Source organism: Poecilia formosa, unplaced genomic scaffold (assembly GCF_000485575.1).
Source record: "Poecilia formosa unplaced genomic scaffold, Poecilia_formosa-5.1.2 Scaffold251, whole genome shotgun sequence".
Classification (NCBI taxonomy): Eukaryota; Metazoa; Chordata; class Actinopteri; order Cyprinodontiformes; family Poeciliidae; genus Poecilia; species Poecilia formosa.
In genome coordinates, this window is record NW_006800190.1 from 129,103 (window position 1) to 151,172 (window position 22,070).

At 40.5% G+C, this 22,070-nt stretch overlaps 1 protein-coding gene across 2 annotated transcripts in view; it reads right to left on the minus strand.

Moving 5' to 3' along the window:
* Nucleotides 1–6,133: 6,133 nt before the first annotated feature.
* Nucleotides 6,134–22,070, minus strand: part of cdh11 (cadherin 11, type 2, OB-cadherin (osteoblast)) — a 136,343-nt gene continuing 120,406 nt past the window's right edge. Inside the window, exons 1-8 of one of the 2 annotated variants that reach the window (XM_016680655.1) lie at nt 18,047–19,601; nt 17,749–17,888; nt 17,446–17,579; nt 14,985–15,106; nt 14,755–14,872; nt 10,601–10,852; nt 9,256–9,407; nt 6,134–9,167 (exon numbers count right to left, since the gene is read on the minus strand). In XM_016680655.1, the coding sequence (XP_016536141.1) occupies nt 8,802–9,167; nt 9,256–9,407; nt 10,601–10,852; nt 14,755–14,872; nt 14,985–15,106; nt 17,446–17,575 (1,140 nt within the window). In that variant the 5' untranslated portion in view covers nt 17,576–17,579; nt 17,749–17,888; nt 18,047–19,601 and the 3' untranslated portion in view covers nt 6,134–8,801. Of the gene's footprint in view, nt 9,168–9,255; nt 9,408–10,600; nt 10,853–14,754; nt 14,873–14,984; nt 15,107–17,445; nt 17,580–17,748; nt 17,889–18,046; nt 19,602–22,070 lie in introns of those variants that run through there. The other variant, XM_016680656.1, reaches the window with a different exon arrangement.

Genomic DNA, 22,070 nt, shown 5'->3' on the forward strand with positions numbered 1-22,070 from the left:
CCCGTCCTTAGAGAAAGGGAGTCTCTAAGAATCCTCCCCCTCACCCACCCCCTTCACACACATCGTTCAACCAGACAGCTATTTGTAATCCATAGTGGAGCCCCAGAAAAAGTTTGAGAACCACTGACATATTACATGTGTCATATTATATAATATATGTAACATAAATAGGTTTGTGGTCATAATGTGGAACAGTTCTAGGGGTATAAATGCTTTTGCAAGGCACTGCAGTGAAATGATCACTTCTGAAGTGTGAATAAGTGACTTTTAGCAGATGCTTCAATAATCTATTTGAATTCTTTCAATCATGGCATCACCAGGACAAAAGAAAGCAATAGGACCAAAGAAGTGTGGTGTCACTTCTCCCCACTTAGACTGCCAGCAGTGACGACTCTTCAGCAGGAACATGGGGGATTCTGTGAAAAAGAGATACTGATTATGGAAATGAGCAGGCTCCCTTTCTGAAAGATTAAACAGGTCACTGATTGCTTTTACATAACTATCACTCGCAGACACACACACACCTGCTAAGGACACGGGCTCTGTCCTTTTCATGGTGCTTGGTGTTATTGTTTCTCCTGTGTGATAGTGCTCTGTGTGACCAACACAGGAAAGCACAGCCAGAGACGGAGACGCTACATCAAAGAGTTGCAGTTTGATTTATCAAACCCCAGAGTCAATTACCCTCATTGTGTGAGGCTTTCCTCGATTCAATGATGCTTCTTTGTCTGGCAGTAGAAGAAATCTGACTGTGTGACTGCATTGGACTGAAAAAGTTCAACTTAATTTTCTGACATATTGCCACCCAAGAGGCTATTAAAAGTTCTCATTGTTCACAATAGGCAATAATTTAAATTTACATGCCTAATAGGTAAGAAGAGAGTGACACAAGTGAGGCTCACCTCACTGATGAATGAATGAAACGGTGTGCTTCCTCTGCAGGCACCTTTTCAAGAACCAGGTTAGTCTGGGGTAGTTTTTCAACCCTGGTAGGTAAGTAGGACTTATTAGATTGACCCAGAACTTAATGCTTTGTAGTGAGAGAATGTTAAGCAGGTCTCACAGGTGGAATATCTCCAGCATTTAATTTGGAACATCACTCTCTGATGTAAAAAATTTCTGTTAACTTTTAACTAACAACTGGAGTTCTGTATTGTAGCATGCAAACACAACATTTAATTATTATTATGCAAAACTCACATTATTTATTCCTTTGTACTTCCATTGGGTTTTCTACTGCGTTTACAAACAACCCAACAAACAAACTTAAAAGATAACACCCAGTTGGCAATAAGTTAATGTTTTTTGGTGTCTGGAAAACAAGTCTTTTCAAAGATCTCCTGATAAGTCACAATCGATGGGCACCGTCCCGTTACCTAGCAACTCCAGCAAAACCCAGCTTATCACCTAGCAACCCAAGCTGACCTTATCTGTGTTAATGAGGAACTATTTGTTTAAAAAAACATAATAGTAGTTATTTACCTTGTTATATCTGCTAACTGTAAAGGATCACGTGAAGGAACTTACTTTGCAGATTACAGATCATTTTTGCATTGGAAGGAATCAAACCAGGTTTTGGGTTTGTCCACCTTTAAAGACATCCACCTGCTAGAAAAGCTAATTCTCCATGCATCTAACTAATGTAAAGACTTTCTAGCGAGGTGTGCTAGAAATGAATAACTACATTACTGACTGGCTGACTGACTGGTGAATTAACTTACCGTGTGTCTGTTTGTTGTGCACTCAAGGACATCCATTTGGTTTGTACACAAACCTTTCCATACACATACACACTCTCACATCTTCTCTCCAGAGTGACAAGGAGAATATTTCCTTGTTTACTCAAGTGCCACTTAATGATTAAAAACTAATCAGGCTTCATCCAGACTGGGATACCCCACATACTGACACAGACTGAACTCTAATTATCTTAACGGGAGCCAGGAGTGAGAGGCAGAGACACATGTATGGAGAGAAGAAGGATGAAAGTAGAGCTGTGAGGACCAGGTGAAATGTGAAAGTCAGATCTAATAGGAAGTAAGATAATGTATGGCTTGTGTCAGATACAAAAGATCATAAATATGATCGAAGGCCAGAGTCATTTACTTTGTAGGTATGGACGAAGATGCTGTCCAAGCTAGGGGACAATATTAGAAAGTCTTCTGCACACTCTGCTTGACTTTCTGGCCAATCACATGAGCCCGTACAGTGAAAGACTGATCCATCCTGTTGACTTGGCACCTTCATGTGGTGGAGGGTGTTGGGAAGTGCCATTTAAAGCACTGAGTACCATTGACTGTTATTGATTGTTCAATAAACTTTATTCATTTTTTTCAATTGCCTTCTGAGAGCGTTCTGCATGTGGGCTACTGTGTCTAAAATCATGACAGAGCGCTTGTGTACCCCTAAGAAAATTGGAGCTCATAGGGTTTTTCATGGCTTGTACTTGCATAGTGCTTTGCTAATCCAGAGGACTGCAAAGATTGTCACACTACATTCAGTCATTCACACACTCGTTAATATGACAAGCGTTGGTGGCAAGCTACTGGATAGTAGTCACAGCTGATCTGTGGCACACTGACAGAGGCGAGACTGCCAAACACACCGAGCCATCTGACCACTTCTAGAAGACATGGCAAATTAAGTGATTTGCCCAAGGACACCTAACTTGGACAAGTGTCCAAGTGAAGTGGACACTTTCCCGCTTAGCTAGCACCCAGCAGGAATTGAACCAACAAACTCCTACCACAGTCACCACCATTGTCCCAATGGCAATCCCAAGGCAGATTGACTGAATCTTTGTTTTGACCTGCCATGTGATCCAGCTTTGGCTCCTGAGGTCCAGCTGTGACATGAAGCCTCAACGTTCTGCACACAAGGTGGACTCTGTCCTACTCCAGATTTGCCCAATGCAAGAGGAGCTGGAAACCTTGATGGGCTAGAGCAGGGCTGGGCAATCCTGGTCCTCGAGGGCCGGTGTCCTGCAACTCTTAGACGTCTCCCTGGTCCAACACACTTGAATCCAACAGCTGAATCACCTCCTAAATGCAGTCAAATTCTCCAGAGTCCTGCCAATGACCTAATTATTTGACTCGGGTGTGTTGAAGTAGAGACGCATCTAAAGGTTGCAGGAGACCGGCCCTCCAGGCCTGGAGTTGCCCACCCCTGGGCTAGAGAGTCCATCTTCTGGTTCCAAGAAGGAAGGTTCTTTTTTTAAGATCATATTGGCTCTAATAAGCTTTATTTGATAGTGGTCAGACAAGAAAATGGGTAAAGGGGTGGAAACTTGCGGTAAAGTTCATCTGGCTGAGACTTGAACCTGTGACAGCCACATCAAGGACTAAGGCCTCCTTATATGGGTTGTGTTTTATCCCTGTGGCACAGCAGCACCCACAAGAAGTTTTCACTAGTGCTTATGAGCCAAACAGCTGTTCAGATTACTGAGTCTTGAAGGGGGACCATGTGGTGCTCCTCAGGGATTTCAGTGTCCAAGTAGGTAATGACAATGTTGCCTGGAGTTTTATGAGTAAGATCAGAACCAAAGTGTTTTTGGGTAGACTTCTGTATGAAGCATGGAAAGTCTGAAACAAACATGACGTTCAAGCACAAGGTATATAAGTATACCTGTGTAGGTGACTTAAAGTGACTTAAAGTCACTGAGACACCAGGGACAGGACCTAGTTACCTCAGTGCTCTTCCTAATGGAGCGCCTCACAAAGAAAGGTTCTTACCAAAATAGACACTGATCACCTATGCGACCTATCCCACATTCACAAATACATTCATTTATCACCTGCTCCTACAGTACCTGATGCAACACTTTAGTAAGTGCTTAGCTAAGAACCAAAACCTGGTTAATGACATGACTGTTGCCACTTTGCTTAACTGGCCAGAAAAATGGACTGACTTGAACCCTACTGATGTGGTCAATAGAATAGTTAAGTTGGCTGATATTTTTGCAATAAACTAGTTTTTGTAATGGCTTTAAATTATATTCTACTATTCAGAAAAACTGAATGTTGAGTTGTCACTAACTTTAAGCCATAACCATAAAAATGGTCCAATATTAACACTTTATTATTGTAAATAAATGAACCGAATAGTCAAACTGAGAGCCGCATAAAGGAATCAAACATTCCGGATTACTGGTTGATTATCCCAAACCGTTCCAGAGTAAACTCTGATGTGACGACATGTGGTCAAGAAGGGTACACTTTGATGGAAGAGATTTGGTTCACACACTTGGAGTCATGGAGTTTGGGTTTTTATAGACTCAAATGTTCAGACACATTTAGTCTTATATTAAAACCCCATGAAGAAAAACACAAAACAGGAAAACTACAAAATGTAAAAGCAACCCAACATTCACTCATTTTAGTTTGTGAATATTTTCAGTGCTACCACCGGAACACAGTTCAGAAGGAGTGGATGCAGAAAATGATGGCATAAATCTCACTAATAACACCTTAATGACCGCGAAAGTATTGGCTTAGGATTTCATGAAGGATGGTGCAGCTTTTTGAACAGAAGTCTGTTGGAGTGAGAATTGCTCACAGCTAGTGATTTGCAGCTGTTTCCAACACATCTACTTTTGTTCTTGTCTTTTAATTTGTTGACTTTGAGTCCTGTTTAAATTTGTAGACAAAAGGCTGTTCACTGAATATTTTTGCCACTGTTTTTGTCATGGAAACAAACACTGATATATCAATAATTTTACATATAAACATACGTTTTATTCCTGCATTTTATTGTATTGAGAAAAGCTTTTCCAGTTTTGCTGCATTAGTCCTTTCATGTCCTGTTCCTCCTTAGTACAGCTCAATATGATGAGCAGGACTGATGTTTAGCCTTTCCTTTGTTTTCCTCTTATTGTCTCTTTCGTTGTTCATGCCAAGTGCAGTGTGACCTTTCTCAGCTCTGCCTCCATCAGTGTAACCTAATGAATGTGTTTTTATCTTTGACGGAGAATTACTCCACAACTCACTCTGACAAGGGCTTGAAGCACCAGGATATAAAGTTGGTTTCTCGGTTTGTAAAGTGTTGACCTCCTCACACAGTAACAGATTCTCTCCTGCTTTGGGGATGGTTGGGTGCTGCTTTACTTTCCTCTCAAAGTCCAAAAAGAATTGGTTGTTGATTGATGTTTGGGAGGAGAGGGCGGAGACTGGAATCAAACTCACAACTCTCCTTGTAAAAAGCTGCATTCCTTTTATTCTTCCTATGGATCTACATACACAGATCCATAGGAGACGTCAGTCAGTGTCTTATTCAGGCATTGCAGCAGCTGTGTGTGTGGTGTTCTGGGGAAATTGTAGTCTGTGGTTTTACAGAAGAGCTATGGATTCAACTCATTCAAATGACGCACAACTTCTTTGGAACTGTGAAGCTGTGAGTGTTATGGTGGAGCTAACTTCACGTTGTCTGAAAAAAATAAAACCAAGCCATTATCCTCCTGTCTTTTTCGTCATTTCTGCCAGTAGTAACATCTGCCTGTTGATTATGTGATCTGTGTGATGCAAAAAAGTGTTTCAGTTGCAGTTTTGCAAAATACATCTATTTCCATATTGCTGAAAAATCACCTCTTCCTACAGCAAAACTTTTTATTGAGAAACAAGTTTTTTTCAAGTGGCGTGTTCCCATTAAGCAAATTCATCTACGTAATTTCAATTTGTGTAATTTTATGATTAATGGAAACTGAGCTATTTTAGCTCTTGAACTTTTGCAGTTTCTTTTATTTTTTTGGACTGAGAATCTGATTTTATGTCCCCTCCTGGGTAGAACACCTGAGTTAACAGCGTTGTATGCTTCCTACCAACTGTCAAAATATTCACTAACATGATGTTGGTCACAAGATAAATCCAGTGGATTTGATTATTAGCTTCTATTTTCCCTCTTCTATTGGAATCTAAAATTCAATTATTTTTTTTTGTATCCAAACACTGCTTTCTATGTTGACGTTCTTTCTCTTTAATAAATAACTTGGAATCTGGAATTGAAGTCACTGGAGGTTGGGTTTTCCTGAGTCATAAAACCATACAGTTCTCTATTGATTCCAATGGTTCCAGCCCACGGAGTCCTAACGCGGTGTTGTTAAACAAACTGCTAAAAAATTAACTACCACACACCCTCCATAAAAATGTTATAAAAAGAGCATTTATTTCAAATTTTTTTTCTGCTTCTCAGATTGAAGCACATAGTAAAGCAACAATACAATGTTCTGAAAATATAAGTGTGATGTAACTTTTTTTTTTAAATCTTCTTAACATGTTTTTGTTGTAATACTGGAATATTCTGAATGTATACTAAAATAATAACTTTTAAAATTGTACAAATCTGTACCATAAAACTTGACAGAGAATTAAAAAGGAGGCGTTCTCTCACTGCAACAAACACAGATTGCTAGTTTTTCCTCAGGAACAGGGAGAAAGAACCAAGAAATGCAAAATAATGGAATGAACGATGTGAAATACAAAGAATAAAATAAGAAAGGAAGAAAATGTGTCTGCGCAGGCAAAGAATGATAATAATCAAAGTTGATATTTAACTTTAGGCAGGGAATTTCTTACAACTTTCCAAAGAAAAGAAAAACAAATGATCTTTTATTTGGTGTGAGTTCATTAAACAGTAAGAACACTCAAGTGTCGTCTGCATACAGTTAAACATCAGTTTGTTCCTTTGTAGCTGCAGCCAATGAAGTAACTCTTACTGTAATAATAATGATGGTAACAATAACAATAATAATAGAAAACAACAGTAATAATAATATAACATTAAAAAGAAGGTGAACAAAAACACACACTCTTAAAAAGGATGTTCGGGTGTCAACCTTTCCAGGATTCCGTCACCCCCTCTTGCCCCACAATTTATGCTTAAAATCAACACATGTTGATGCAACATATGTTGCAGGCAACACACTACTGCTCTGGAAGTGTTCACACCCCCGTTAAAGTGCCAGATTTCTGTGATGCACACAATGAGACTTTGCTAAATCTTCCTGACATTTGCTAATTAGCATATTTTAGGTAAGTTTTACAAAGATCTTACAGAAAAAGAAGTATCTAATTAGGCAAAGGTATCAGTGAGGAGAAGACAGGAAAAAACAAAGACATTAGTGATAAACCAAAGCACACCATGGTTATTAGCCATTATGTAAAATTTTACTTCAGCTTAAATTTGACAGCCCTCACCTTTTGTGGACAAGAAAGTTCTTAGAATTTCTGCGATTTGGAAAGTTTTCCAAAGTAGAGAGAGAAAATGTTGTGAAAACAAAATGTGGTTTTCTGATAAAATCATACCAAAGAATTCTAAATGGTGAAATTCAATCAAAAGTTGGTTCAACTGAGTATAAGCTTAAGGCTGTACCCACTTATTCACACCTTGTTTTTAGTTGGATTCTAAGGGTTCAATAATAAAGGTCAAATTTTTTTTAACACCACAAGAGCACGACATTTTACTAGAGGTGTGTTAACTTTCGACAGCCACTAGGAATGTGGAGGGGGTGAAAAAGTTTACATTTACTTTGCTGGGCTAACAAATCAACAGCACATCCTTGTTTAAGAGCGGCCGAGGCGCAGGTTGTACCCTCAGAGTGATTCGTCATATGTCCGCATGTTGCTCTGTACACACTAAACAAGCAGAAGAGTTTGCTTTCTGAATATACTCTTCAAGTAAAAAAAAAGAACTTAAAAAAGGGAAAAAAAGAGAGAATGCACTGGGTTGCAAGAGTTTCTGTTTAAGTTTAAGGCGATTTTTAGAGCTCACAGATTTTTACCCATCGTCATCACTGGTGGACTGGGAATATGGCGGTGATCATTCGTTGGTCTGCTCAGGTCAAAATGGGAAACGATTGCTGATGGCAGGAGTTTGGACAAACCAGGTCTGTGGAATAGAAACGTCTTCTCTTCTTAGAGAAGACTCAATCACTAAGGGAAAAAAAATCCACAGTTTGGAAATGGAGATACTTTTTCAGTTCATTTCTGTTTGGGAGTAGAAAAAAAATGGGTGATACTTGTGAAGCACTATCACGGATACTCCTACAGCCCACGTGTTGGTGCAGCTACCAAAGCTAGTGGTCTCGATCTTCAGTCTCTGGTTTTCGTGTGTGCTAACCCCTGGAGTTGTTGTTGAATTATTATAAGGCCACCATACTGTGAAGATGCTCTGCTCATCTTCAGAGTATCAACAACCCGGAGTCGGTCAACTCATCTGATCTGTGGTACCTGCTGCTTTCAGCCGACAGAACAGCATGTTAAACTTCTTCAGATTTCATCTGGTTGCAGGCTGTTGTCAGACCCCATAACACTTTTTTTCTTGCTCTTCCTCGTCTGCTTTAAGAGAGAAACAGAATGCAATATGCCCCGCAGCTAAGGGAGCTGTTAAGAGAATAAAATATCTCCCTGGCTGCCACCTGTGAGGAAGTACATGAATCTAGTCCACAGAAGTATATGCTATATCCAACATGGTACACTAACATGGTTCCCATCAAATTTTCTCTTAAACAGACAAACTGGTGACAGAACTCTCAGCCCTGCAAAGCTCAAGTCTATAGAAACAGTGGAAAAAATGAACAATAGAAGATACAGAAGAGATTTAAGAAAAAGAAAGGGCAGCGGTTCAAGTCAGCGTCCCTCTACCCAACCATCCTGGGGGAACCGCCATGCGGAAGGGAGGAGCTGTTAATGTTTAGATTGGGATGAACTAGTTGGTTATAACTGGAACGTAAATGAACCCTCAGTCAGCGAATCCTCATGGAATCAATGAATCTGAAATCAAGGGGTCGTCCTCCACCGGAAAGACCGCTGTTAAGAGTCCTCGCCGTCGTCCTCGTCGAGAACCGAGCAGTCTTTTGTCCCGTACAGATCGGCTAGCTTCCTGAACCTCGGCCCCCAGCTCTGCAGATAGTCATAATCCAAGTCGGACTCCGTCGTGACCGACTCGAGTGAGCTCAGCGAACCGGCCAGCGATCCCCTGCCCTCGTAACCGTAGATCTGGATGGAGTCGTAGGGCGGCGCCGTGGGGTCGCCATCGGCCTCCGCGATCCGAGTCTTGATGAAGTCATCCACATCGACGCTGTTGGGTGCCGGGCGACCCACTCCAGGCCTGATGGGGTACTGGAGTTCCGGTTTGATGTCTTTCCTTGGCAGGAAACCGTTGGCACCGTCTGGGTTCTGGGTGAAACAGGGAAGCGGTAATAACATACAAACATCGACAGAAAGACGGGGAAGACATCTTATTGCTGGAGCAACTCTTCCTTACCTGCAGTGTCGCGATGTCGAAGGCCTCTGTATCTTCCTCACCGCCTCCTTCGTCATCATATGTAATGATATTCTCTCTGATGTCCTCCTCCTCAAACACTATCAGTGGCTCCTTCTTCTGACGCCTCAGTGCGACAAACAGAACCACAATGGCTGCCAGAAAGCAAAACACCACATTAAACAGCCTGTTTTGGCATTGGATATGTCTTTCAAATCCGAGCAGCAAATGAGTAAACGCTGCACTGCAATGAGTGTGGATAATTGGCATACCCTTTGGGGAGGCCCATTAAAGACTAATTCATATTTATACTACTGTGATGCACACATACCCATTTAATTGCTTGTAATTTTCAAATATGTCTTTTGAAGGTTTTCGGATGCATCCTGCTAATCTTAGAGCGTGGCATCATATCTCTACCTCAGCTCTAATGAGGATGATGTATCCTAAATCAGTCAGCAAAGACCAGGAAGATGAAATGATTTCATCTGCAAACACACTTCCAAGTTGTCTTTGAGGTTTTGGATTTGTGATCAGAAGATACGAGTATGATATAGTGATGAAAAAATAAGTAATAATAGAACAAAAGTAAGATTTGGTTTGCTCAGACTGATTAGTACGATCTAATGACACCAAGATCCACAAACCCAAAGTAGTGGGTACCTGTGAACTGATTGGTTTTATAAAATCTTTAACAGTTGAATTTCCTCATCCCACCACCTTCTGCCAAGTTTTCCTGCAGGACTGGATTGTATTTGTATTGTATTTCACCACCTGCATTCTCACAAAATAATGCTGCCACCACCATGTGGGGAAAGGAGTTAAGGGCGAAACTGTCAATGACATTAAGTCAAAAAGTTATTGACCAACTAAATCAAGTTGGATAATAACACAAGAATATGAGACCAAATAATCCTGTCGCAGCAAGACTCGAGACCTGTGTTAATGTACTTAAGGTTATGAACTTAAGACTTATTCAGGACGAGCGGACACACTGACTGCGCTGAGGTATTTCAGCTGCCTGAGCTGCCTGTTGATATGCTCTAAAAAAAGCTCTGCACATTTTTTCCCCGGATGATTTGGTATGTCCGCTGAAATAACAAACCTTTGTGATCCAATAAAGTTTAGTGCAAAACTGTTAAAACGATCATTTTAGAATAAACTTTAAAGCAATGGCAGAGATTTAATAACTGTCTCAATGATTATTTACAGAGTAAATAACCTAAAACATATGGTGTGCTTTTATAGTTCGCCCCTTTTATACTGTCATCCCCAAATAAAATTCAATGTAATCACCCTTAGATGTCCAACATAGTTCAATTTGGTATGTATTTTTTTGGTTTCTTACCGAGCAAAATGACAATGCAGGCTAGAATTGCAATCAGAGCACCGGTGCTGAGGCCAGCAGGCAGGACATAGGGCTCCACGTTACAGGAGAGGATGGAGTCTTTGCTGTCGCAGGAGCAGACTCTGATGGTCAGGGTGTTGGTGCTGCTCATGGAGGGGAAGCCATTGTCGTTTATTTCAATGGGAAGGTAGTAGACATCCTGGGTCAGACGGCTGAAGCCTTTGCGGAGCACATAGATGCTGGCTGTGCTGTCTGTAGAGGAGAGAAGAGAAGACATGCAGGTGAGCTGGCTAAATAACAGTAAGTGACACAAACATGTGCACTTAAGGAAAAGAAGGAAAGTGATTTCCTTCCCATATCTGCTCAGCAGCTCAAGTGGTTGAAATGCCTGAATGCCAGGGTTTGAAGTGCAGAGTGAAAACTTTCCAAACAGTTTATTTCTGACGGGACAAACTGTAAATAGTGCTAAGAGAGTTTTTTTTTTCAAAATCAAGACAGTTAACAGATACCCTAGATCAGTGTTTCTCCACCCTGGTCCTCAGGCCCCCTGTCCTGCATATTTTAGGCGTTTCCCTTCTGCCACACCTGAATTGTATCTCTGGGTGATTAACAGGCTTCTGCAGCACCTGATGGTCATGCAATCACAGCTGTTCTGGAACAGAGGCTCATCTAAAACATGCTGAGCAGGGGGGAGGTGAGGACCAGGTGGAGAAACACTGATCTAGAGAGATGTACCTGCACTGAAAATGAAGACTTAATCTGAAGATTTTCACATTTTATTTCAGTAATATGAAAATAATATAAGAAAAGTAATATAATAAAAAAGTGGAAGAAAAAAAATGCACAAACTAAGAATTTTATAGCAGGGGAGGTATGTACAATATTTCTGGCACAAAGTGCCATTGTACAGCACAATCAAATTACTATGTTGCCTTCAGATGTTATGGAAATGCTGTACATATAAAATACGATTTAAAAATAAATCATAGTCATTTCTGATGCCTTGAAATTGGGCCTCTGTCTCTTTAAGAACCTCCTCCCCTTCATCACAGTGATGCTCCTCCATGGTGCCGTTTACAGCTGTTCTATGGAGCTCAGTAGATGCCCAGTTCCACCAGGTGATTGCTAATTGCTGCTGCTAGTCTGAGAAGCTGAGGTGGGAACAAGATATAAAGTTTAATAAGCTGATTTTTCATAATCCTCCTGGTTTAAATATTGTATTCTTATTCGTGCTTTCATTATTTTGAAACAACCTGCGGATTTAATTTGAAAAAAGAATGAATGTGAAGTGTTTCTGTGTTGTGGAAATGAATAAACTACATACTATATTTTTGCATCATGGGAATTATCTGTAATTTTACTCATCAACCTGAAGTGATGGGTTTTCTTGTTTCCTAAGCAAAAATGATATTTTGCTGTCAACTTTTAATTTTTCGTTCTTCTTTTTTAAATCCCATCTGTACTTGTGTCCATCAGCACCAAATCTTCCTGTTTCAACAGCTGAAGGTTCCAGCTGGTTTTGTTTTAGTGCCAAAAACCTGATGGGCCAGAAGGAACAGTTATAAAAAACAATTCTTATAATATCATCTTCCTTTAATCTTGATTATTCTAATAATCAAGATTAGAGAACTGGGGTCAGTACAGTTGTTCCGTATAAATACCATCAGTATTTATAGTTGGTTGTGACCCTTGTTCATAAAAGCTATTGGATTCTGAAATATCACTAGTTGGTATCTATAAATCCTGCTTGAAACAGAGTGTGTAGCGCATTTACAGCACTATTCATAAATAGTGCTGTAAGGTCAGAGGTCATAAATACAAGCGGGAACCAACAAACCCTGCAGGTTAAAACAGCTTCTAAATTACTCTGGAAATATTAAGACGATCATTTCTAAATGTGTTTTGTAAGCTCTCTCTCTGCAGTATAATCTAAAAGAACTTTAGAATGCAGTGGAGAAAGGTTTAGTTGAACAGGAGTGGCAGCCTCTTTGACTGGACCAGTTGGGAACCGGCTCCTCCCCTGGTCCAGCAGTAAAACTGCTTTGCCACAAAAGCTCACATCCCACTGATCTGATTCTGGAATTAGTGGGTTTAAGATGGCACCTACATATGTCGTGTCATCTCTCTCTCAACTGCAAAGAGTGCACCACACATGCTGGGCAACGATCAGCCTCATGCAAACCCACAATTACAGCTTGCCACCAAAGTGCTTCCAGTCTTAAAGCCAGGTCTCCACTGTAAAAGAACCAGCTCCTTCTGTTTCCATGAAGGATCATAGCGCATTAAAACAGTTCAACTGCAAAAGTCTGATTATCGGTACTTATCCCAGCATCTATTCAAGTAGTTCCCTGATATCACCACCTTAATGTATTAAAACAGGTTTCATCAAAACGTGGTGTGTGTGAACGCCACACAGATCCAATCTGGTGATCTGAAGCTGAAGTTGAACACAACTGTTGGAGCAAGATTAATTAAAACCACTAAAGGACTAACAGTGTTAATGAGCTGAGTCGAAAATAGTGTTTATGGAACCAGTGAAAAATAATCAGCTGTTAAAGCAGCTCTAAGCGTTTACCTGCTTAACCTGTGAGACGATATAACCAGCTGGAAAATAAGAAACAGTCAGCTTGAGGTCCTCTGATGCTAGTATGACTTTTATTTTTCTAAGGCTTTTCTGGGACCAGTGGCCTTTATTTGCAACAGATAAGATGGGCAATGGGCAGAGAGAGAGAGGGAGAAGACATGCAGGAAAAGGTGCCAAGGTCAGGAATCAAACCCTGAACACCTGCGTCAAGGACTCCGTATAAGAGGGACCCACTGTACCTTTACACCAGGCAACACCGCTATTCTTCTGTTTCAAGTTACACTTATTAAAAGTCAAACTAAACTCCAGAGGTGAACATGGCGCTCTCAATGCTTTGATTGGCCGCTGTTATCCAAGGGTCTGTTTCCATGTCCTGACAAACAGAGTTCTTTCCTCTGGTCCAGCAGTGAATTGCTGCTGGTTAGTCCATATTTTCAGGGTCAGAGCAAGAGTATAGAGGTGGGCAATATGCGCTTAAAGTTTTATCATGATATTCAGCGGTATTTATTGTGATAACACAAATAGTGCTTTTAACCCTCCAACAGTTTCAACAGATGGGGTTCATCGGATCCGAGAGCTTTTTACCATGTTGCACTAAATTGTTTTGTGTGGTTTCGGGAAGTGACGTTCTGATGGGACACCCCCAATCTGCGCTCCTCCTAAAATGTCACGGTAAGACCATGGAAGGGTTAAAACCATCCCCATTTAGGCTGCTTCGGTACACCAGTTGTAGAAAGAAGTGTGCCATCTTTGGTACACATACTTAAGGCATACTTCANAATAGATGAAATGAAGTCTCATTGTCATAGACAACTGTTTTCTAATCCGTTATTGTCTGACCTTGATGAGCTAGTACAGACTTTGGTCTCAGTTTGGTGTACTTAGCTGATAGCAGTGGCACCTGTTGGGTTTTCTGCTGCTGTAGCCAAACTGCCTTAAGGTTTGTTGAGCCTAGCTTTCTAAAATTGTCCTTCAGTGACATATTTCTGTCCGCCCAACAGCTGCTTGAGTGTATTTTTTTGTTTCCATATCTTTGTAAAACCCACAGTCTAGAAAATCCCAGAATATGAGCGGCTTTGAAATACTCAGACAAGCCCAATGAGGCACCAACAGCCATGACACATTCAAAGACTTCAAAAGCTCACAGGTAAAACATGATTTACACACACGGCTCTCTTCCCATGACATTTCCTCTCTTATCCGTTGTCTTCTCCACTTCCCTTAACTCTCATTTCCCTTTCTATTTTGTCTCTCACAGCTCTCACAAAACCTAATTCAATCAGTCGGCCCCCCAAAGATACACGTACAGACGGACAGAGACCCCACCACAATTAATATGGCCCGCAGGACATGTGCGCATTCATGAGTGTGCGGGAGAAAAATTCAGAGCACCTGCTTATTTCTACGAGGCACTGTAAGCCTCCATCTGGTCGTGCTTTGATCTAATTTGGGTGAAGGAGGGGGGAAGGTGTTGAATAAGAGACTGCAGAGGAAGAAACAGGAAGGCTGACTGCAAAAATAAAGTGTTGGAGCAAGAAAAATAAAGAAATCAGTTTCTAAATTGATTTACCTCGGTTGTCTTTGAGTGAGAAGTTCTGGTTGTGGGCGACTTCGGGAGCAAGGCTGAAAGTGAAGTGTTGCCGGTGAGCCATCTCGTCTTTGTCCACAGCGCTGACTGTTTCGATAACCTGCATCGAAACAGTCAGAAGAAGACTACACGTTGATACAAAACAGTCACCGAGTGTTTATGCCTTTCAATGCTGAGGTGTTCTCTGCACTGTCTGGTGCCGATGAGCGTACCTTCCCTGGCGCCACATTTTCACACATGTGGACTTCGTTGTTTGTGGCAAACTCTGGGGAATTGTCGTTGACGTCTTTCACTTTGATGTTAACTCTCACTTTGGTGTCTTGGTGGTGACCGCCTGTGTTGCACATAAAATAATCAGCACCCTGTTGCTACCAGGCATATATAAAGCAGTGTCAAACACATAGAAGTGAGAAAACCTTTTGTTCTTGAATCTGTGATTGTGTTTAGAAATCTATTCTTGGCATTGAGGGAAAATATTGTTTTCTTGCAAGATTGTCTGTCAATCAGACAACCTCTTAGAATTCTAAGAGTGCAACAATTATTTCTTCTGTCTACCGCGCACTGACTCATATCTATTTACAGTAATATGTCAAAGAATTCCCTTGAAATTTGAACATATTTTCATGGTGCAACTACAAACCTTAATGTACAGTGGACCCCTGACTATTCTCTGCTTAATATTCACAAATTCTCTTAGTCAGGGATTTTTCTGTGGAATGCAACTCAAAATTATTTGTGGAAAATTTACATATTATATCTAAAATATTCTAATATTTGAAGTAAAATGCAGCTTTGGAAGCTGAAATAAGTAGGCACAACATTAACACTATCAGCTGGAGTGGGCAAAGCAGTCAATCCAGGAGCAGCATTCATTTTCCTTGCAACAAACAGGCTGCACCCTTAAGAGCAGAGTTAAGTTAGACAGGGGATGCTAGCTTCTGCTGTAATGTTAAAATGATTTCCACTGTAAATATTAATGATTAAGGTATATTGATGTTTAAAATATTCAAATATTCAACTCCAAGTGTTTTTAGAGGGGGGCCTAAAGTATTCACGGACTTCAGCTGTAGGCTGTGGTCCCTAACACCTGTGAGTACCAGGAGTCCACTGCTGGTTATCTATGTGATGGACCAACACCAAGTCCATGTTGGCCAAAAAATATAAAGAACTAAGAAATAGTTTTAAGAAACACTAGTTGTATCATTTTTGTCTATTTTTTCTATAATATATATTAGCATAGTGTCCAGAACAGAACAACACTAATGACACAAGGAATCATTTCCTGTTTAGTTTTTTTTTAAAATGTTATCTTTAGGCTATAAACTACATGTTCTTTCTTAATTTTTCCATAAAACGGAACAATTAAGAAGTATGAAAAAAAATGTAAATTAAAAATTGGAAAAATGTATTTAAATTGAAAAACATCTGAAAACTATGTTGTTTTCCTTTCACTTATCAGCTATTTACTTAGACTATATCTATATCCAGATAAAATACACAGATATTTGTGGTTGCAGTGCAACAAAATGTCACAATCATGTCAAAAAGATGAAAGGAATGAATACTTTGGTAAGAAACTGTTTATATTCATCAACACCAAGTTTGTCTTGATAAGCAAATGTGACAAATTACGAATATCAAACAGAAGAAAAAAGGATGGGAAGTATTTCTGTGTTGTAGAAATGTACATATTTGCTGAACTTGTCAGCGTATGTTTTCCACTACCCTGTAATTACTGGTCGTTTATTTAAGCTTCCCAGTGCCTAAATGTGGTTAGCATAGCCTGCAATGCCTCTAACTTTGTGGGCGACTAGTCCGTTTCCATCTGTCCGTCTGGCGTCGAGCACGCCACAGGGAAACCACATGGCGCTCTGCTAGCTTGAGCCCTGGCCACAGAATACCAGGGTGGGGCCACGGTGGCCTGTGAAGATTTCTGGCCTTAAAACCAAAAAGAAAAATCTTCCAAGTGTCTGTGGGTGGACAAATCTAACTGATTTTCTTTAGTTTTCCTTTATATTTTTTTTTACTTTCCCGTTACTAATAAGGGCTTCCTGCACCACTTAGCATTGACACTGTTAATGCCAACAATGTGCTTCTTCTCAAAATCAGATATTTGCGTAACATCAAATCGTTGATCTATAGAAACATCTTAAAATGTGTGAATGCTTTAGTTCTTATTTAATTTATCCCTTTTATGGGGTTTTTTTGTCTCATTTCACAAAAAACAAAGATACAGTCAAAATACTAATGTTACTAATTTAGCCAAAAGCTGTATTTGAAAAACTACCTACAGCAATCTTTCAAAAAACATAATTAATCTTTTTTTCACTTTATAATGGTAGGCTTCAAAGAGTTTCAAGACAGATTTATAACAGTTCCCACATTAATGGGCAGTATTTCTACCTCAGTTTGTTCGGTATTTAAGTCCTTTCTCAGCCACAAATCATGATGCAAACTGTCAACTTTGATTTTACAACCTTGAAGAATTATGTAAGTTCTGAAGGCAAAGGACTGGAATTATTCTGTTCTTTTGCCTTCAGAACTCTATTAAGTCGTCGTGGCATAGAGTGACAGAGACATTGTACCAACATTTTGGCCCTCAAGTTCAAGGATAAATATTGTTTTGTTGGGTTAAGGTTTGATGATTTGGTGTGTTTGCTTTGGTATGCATACCAATCTCTGTAGCTGAAACTGAAATGTTGTGCCAGGGTTGTGTTTCTCGGTCCAGCGGTCTGTTCGTGATGATCATTCCGTCTTCTGAGATGCTGAAGAACTGATCGACATCCGTGTACCGAGGAATCATGTATCTGTTTGTAGAAAGCATGTTCTATAACACAAGACTCACCATGTTCATAAACTTTACCACTTGGGGTATGTTTTATGTCACGCCATAATCTCAATTTTTAGGTTAGACAGATATCTATGTGCTCTGATCCGAGTGTCTTTGTGCATGGTCACACATTGTTTTATTGTTACCTGACAGGATTGTTGGCAACATCCGTGTCCTTGGCGTGAACCCGTCCCACCGGGGTGCCTCGAGGCGCGTTCTCCTCCACCTCGAAAGTGTAACTAGAGGCTATGAAAACGGGAGGCTCATCTGCGTCCTCCACCGATATCTGCGCACCAACACAAACAATCGCTGAAGGGCTCCTGTGATGTTTGCTCTATTAAACCGGCAAATAAATATGCACGCCTCGCTCTCCTAGGCACACCGTGCACCCAATGAAATGCATGCATTACTGACTTTTCTGCTCCTTTTCACACACAAAACTACCTTGATTGTGGCTTCATCCTTGTAAGGTCCCCAAGCGAGAAATCGAGGGTCTATGTGTGGGTTGGACCCCTCCACCTTCAATGTGTAGGACCTCTTCGTCTCAAAGTCCACTTGCTGAGAAAGTAGAGACAATGGATTATTATTATTATTATTATTATTGCTGCAAATACATACAATATTGTTGTTTATTCCAAAGAACAGAACTATGATCCATCCCCTGCAGAAGCTGCGTAGATGTTGCAAACTGCATGAATGATCAGTGCTGAGCTTTCATGTTCAGGTAGGGGGAGCTGTTGCCACATGAATAAACCGAAGGAGCTTCTGTTAAGAACCCAACAACCAAAAAAAGAAAAAAAAAAGAAAAACCCAGTAACCCAAATAGAGACTTTGATTTTAAAACTGTTCCTGGTGTATGATATGGCATCATATGACAGGATTATTTCTGGAAGTGAATGAATCATTGGATTGTTTCTGTTCTGGCTGCTTTCATCATCAGATGAAAAACAACAGTGGTGTGTTTCTAATAAGCCAGGATGAGGTCTGGGAGTCTGGGATGCTGCGTGATGAGGAGGAACAGAAACGCTTTCCGTCACCGAGAGACGAAGCAGGACCGCGACGGACCGTTTCCGCCTGCAGAATTAGGCGGAATTTAATCAGTTACACCTTGACAGTGGAGACCGGTGTATTAATCATCCACTTTTTATACACAGCTTGCCAATATATCAGCTGATATATCAGTAAACTCCAAGAAACCTCTGAGGTGCTGAATTTATTCACATAGAAGTCAGGATCACTTCACTTTTTACATACAGTATCCTTGATGCAGAATCAATTTGTGCCCTGAGGGGGCTTTTTCTTTTCCCCCATTGTGCGCATATTTTCCTTACACATCACATTCTCATCTAGTCATATCAAAAAAGTTGCACTGCAATTACAAAGCAATGACCCTTGGCTAAAAGGCACAGTGGATGTTACGCCTCTAATGATCCTCTCTCCTGATGTGCAGTCTACACTGCTGCAGGGAAAACTTCTAAGTCAACAATTGTTCTGGCAGTTACCGTATGACGCAATACCCAAGAGGTGCTCTCTGCTAAGATTGCAAGGCAGCGTGCTTCGCCAGCAGCACTTGGCAGCAACCTCATATGCAGTTGTAATCATAGAAAGTGACACTCTTTTGGGTGTTATTGTTTGGTCTTAAACAACGATCCTTTGCCACAAAGACATAGACGCTATTCCACCTCCAAATGGTGATGCTGAACAGGATACATCCTAGAGCAGGTGTGCTCTTTTACACCAGGGCTCCTGTGCTGTTGGTAAACGCTGATTTGAAGTAGCTCCGTCATGTCGCTTCTGATTTGTTCTCTTTGTAGGCTTTTGTTCATCAGTTCTAAAAAGCAGGCTTTACGGATGCAGAAGGAAGAAATTCAAACCATCTTCAACCAGATTTTAAGATGAGCGCCAAAAGCAAATGAGGTGGACTAGGATTGATTATTGTCACATTTACATTAAGCTCTTGGACACAAAGAAGTTCTGTGTCATTGGCTCTAACCATGATAAGTGGTTCTATTCTATTCTGGTTATAAAGTTATTTTACTTATTTTACATAAACAGTTTCCCATAAAAGCAGCAGCTCTACATCTTGCCCTTTCAGTCTGCCTGCCCAGAGTTTAATGATTTAGAACTTTTTAAACTCCAGGCAGGCAATGTTTAAATATTTTGCCCATCATGAGAGAAAGTTAAAACAGATATAAGTACATTAAATATTTTGCCTCCATCCTTGATTAGAGAGATACATTTCAGCAAAATGAACAGCTTGCTAAATTCTCTATATCTGTTTAAAACATTGATGAACATTGATGGTGTCTTTTCTTTGAGGTGCTGAGGCCTGGAAGCATTTGTAGATTTTACTTTAGGTCTGTCTTACTTGTTTTCAGTTGTATCATTGGGCTTTTAATATTCAAAGAAACAATGTTGGTTGGAAACACTCTGGGTGTATTGGAGGCACCCCTTCTTCTACTGTTACTTCTGTTCTCGTTTGTCTCTCTCTTCCAACAAACAAATCTGTAAGAATCAATTTCTGCTAAATTCCCAGAAGATTTGGAAGTAGCTTAGAAGATATTTTAAATTTATGGCAGCATATCCATTGTTTGCCTCTAAATCATTCAAATTAAGGTGCTGCACAATTGAGGTTCACTTTTCTAGATGTAGGATCTGATATTTACCATGGAATTCAATAGAAACCTCAACATTTTTAAAGTTTAATCTGTCAGCCAAGTCATATGGTTTGGCGCTTTTTTTGTCTGCGGTTTCATAATTTTAATTTAATTATCAAATTATGGTTAATGTGATGCAATAGCTTCTGTAATGGGATTACGTTTACAGCCCCATCCATTGATGCTATCCACGGATCCCCAGCTGAGCCCATTTAACTGAATTCCACACTGAGGATCCCCTTTGAGTCCTCTGCCAGATATCACCTTCTCCTACAATGGAAGTCTCTGGGAGATATATCTACAATAGGCAGGTTTCAGTTCTGGTACCAGCAAACCACTCAGATACTGAAAAGATGGAGTGATTCAAGAAAGGAATGACGGTCGAAGACAATGAAAGGGATTGAAAAAGAATGGAAGAATGAGGGGAGAAAAGGAAAGAACAGAAAGTCAAGAAGGAGAAAGGATGCAAGAAAGGAACTCATAAGGGACACATGGAAAGGAGGACAGAGGTAAAGGATTAAGGAAGGACTCATAGAGGGCGATAGAGGGATGACAGAACAAGGGATGTAAAGAAGCGAGGAAAGAATTAAGGAAGGAAGGACAAGCCAGTTTGTATTTTCGGGAATAAAACACATTACACTGTGATCTGAATGTTATAAGCTGCCACTTGATTCTAAAGGTTTAGGTCAAGACTCCATAAAGGCCAGTGAGGTTCTTCTACTACAAAATGGCTCATCAATGCTTTTTTGGATCTTGCTTTATGCATTGGTGAACTGTCACTGTGGAACAGCATCTGCCTCCTTCCTAACTGTTTCCACAAAGTGAGAACACTCTGCACAGTAATGCACACTTGAAACCATTCAGTCAGGCAAGATGTGTTCTCCTGGTAGCTACCAAAACCAGACTTTGTATTGTGGCATGTTTCATCACTCTGGAGAACATATCCCCACCAGTCTGGTGTTCAGAAAGCTTTAGAGAACCACACCTGTTGCTTTTAAAGAGTCAGGTGCAACAGCTTATTAAGGAGACCCTACGAAGCTCTCTGTAGACTCTGCTGCAGATAAACTAAATGCCACACAAAGTCTGGAAGTGTGTAGCTGTTAACAACAGAAAGTTGATGAACTTTGCACACTATGTGCAGCTGCACCACCCACTACGTAATTTCACGTTTCTAGACTGAACTGCAGTATAAGTGTTGTTAGACCATCAACAGTTGACTGTCGAACATTTAGAAGCCAGGGAATTTCAGAACTGTAATCATAGCGTACTCTGTTACCGCCTCATGCTGCAATTCGCCAAGTTCCTGAGGGGAACTAACCCTTTCACAGATGTTTGCATGTTCTCCCTGTAAATGGATGGGTTCTCTCTCTAGTGCTCTGGCTTCCTTCCACAGTCCATGAACATGACTATTATCTTAGTTGGTCTCTCTAAATTGCTCCTAGGTATGAGTGTGTGCATGCACAGTTGTTTGTCCTTATGTCATTGTCCAGAGTCATTGCCCAAAGTCCAATAACTCTGGACAAGTCATTGTCCAGAGTCATTGCCCAAAGTCCAATAACTCTGGACAAGTCATTGTCCAGAGTGCACCTGGCGCTGGTACCACTAGGGATAGGTACCAACCTAGACAATGAATGGATGTTTGTAGCATTCTTCATGCCTAAGAGATTAATTTTACACAACTGTGGCAATGGAAGAGGTCGGAATGCCTTCAATCAATGATTTGATGGAGTGACCGAATACTTTTGGCAACATAATGAATATTTCCACTCACTTTAAGTGAACACATTTCGTGACAAGTGTCTAAAAAGCCA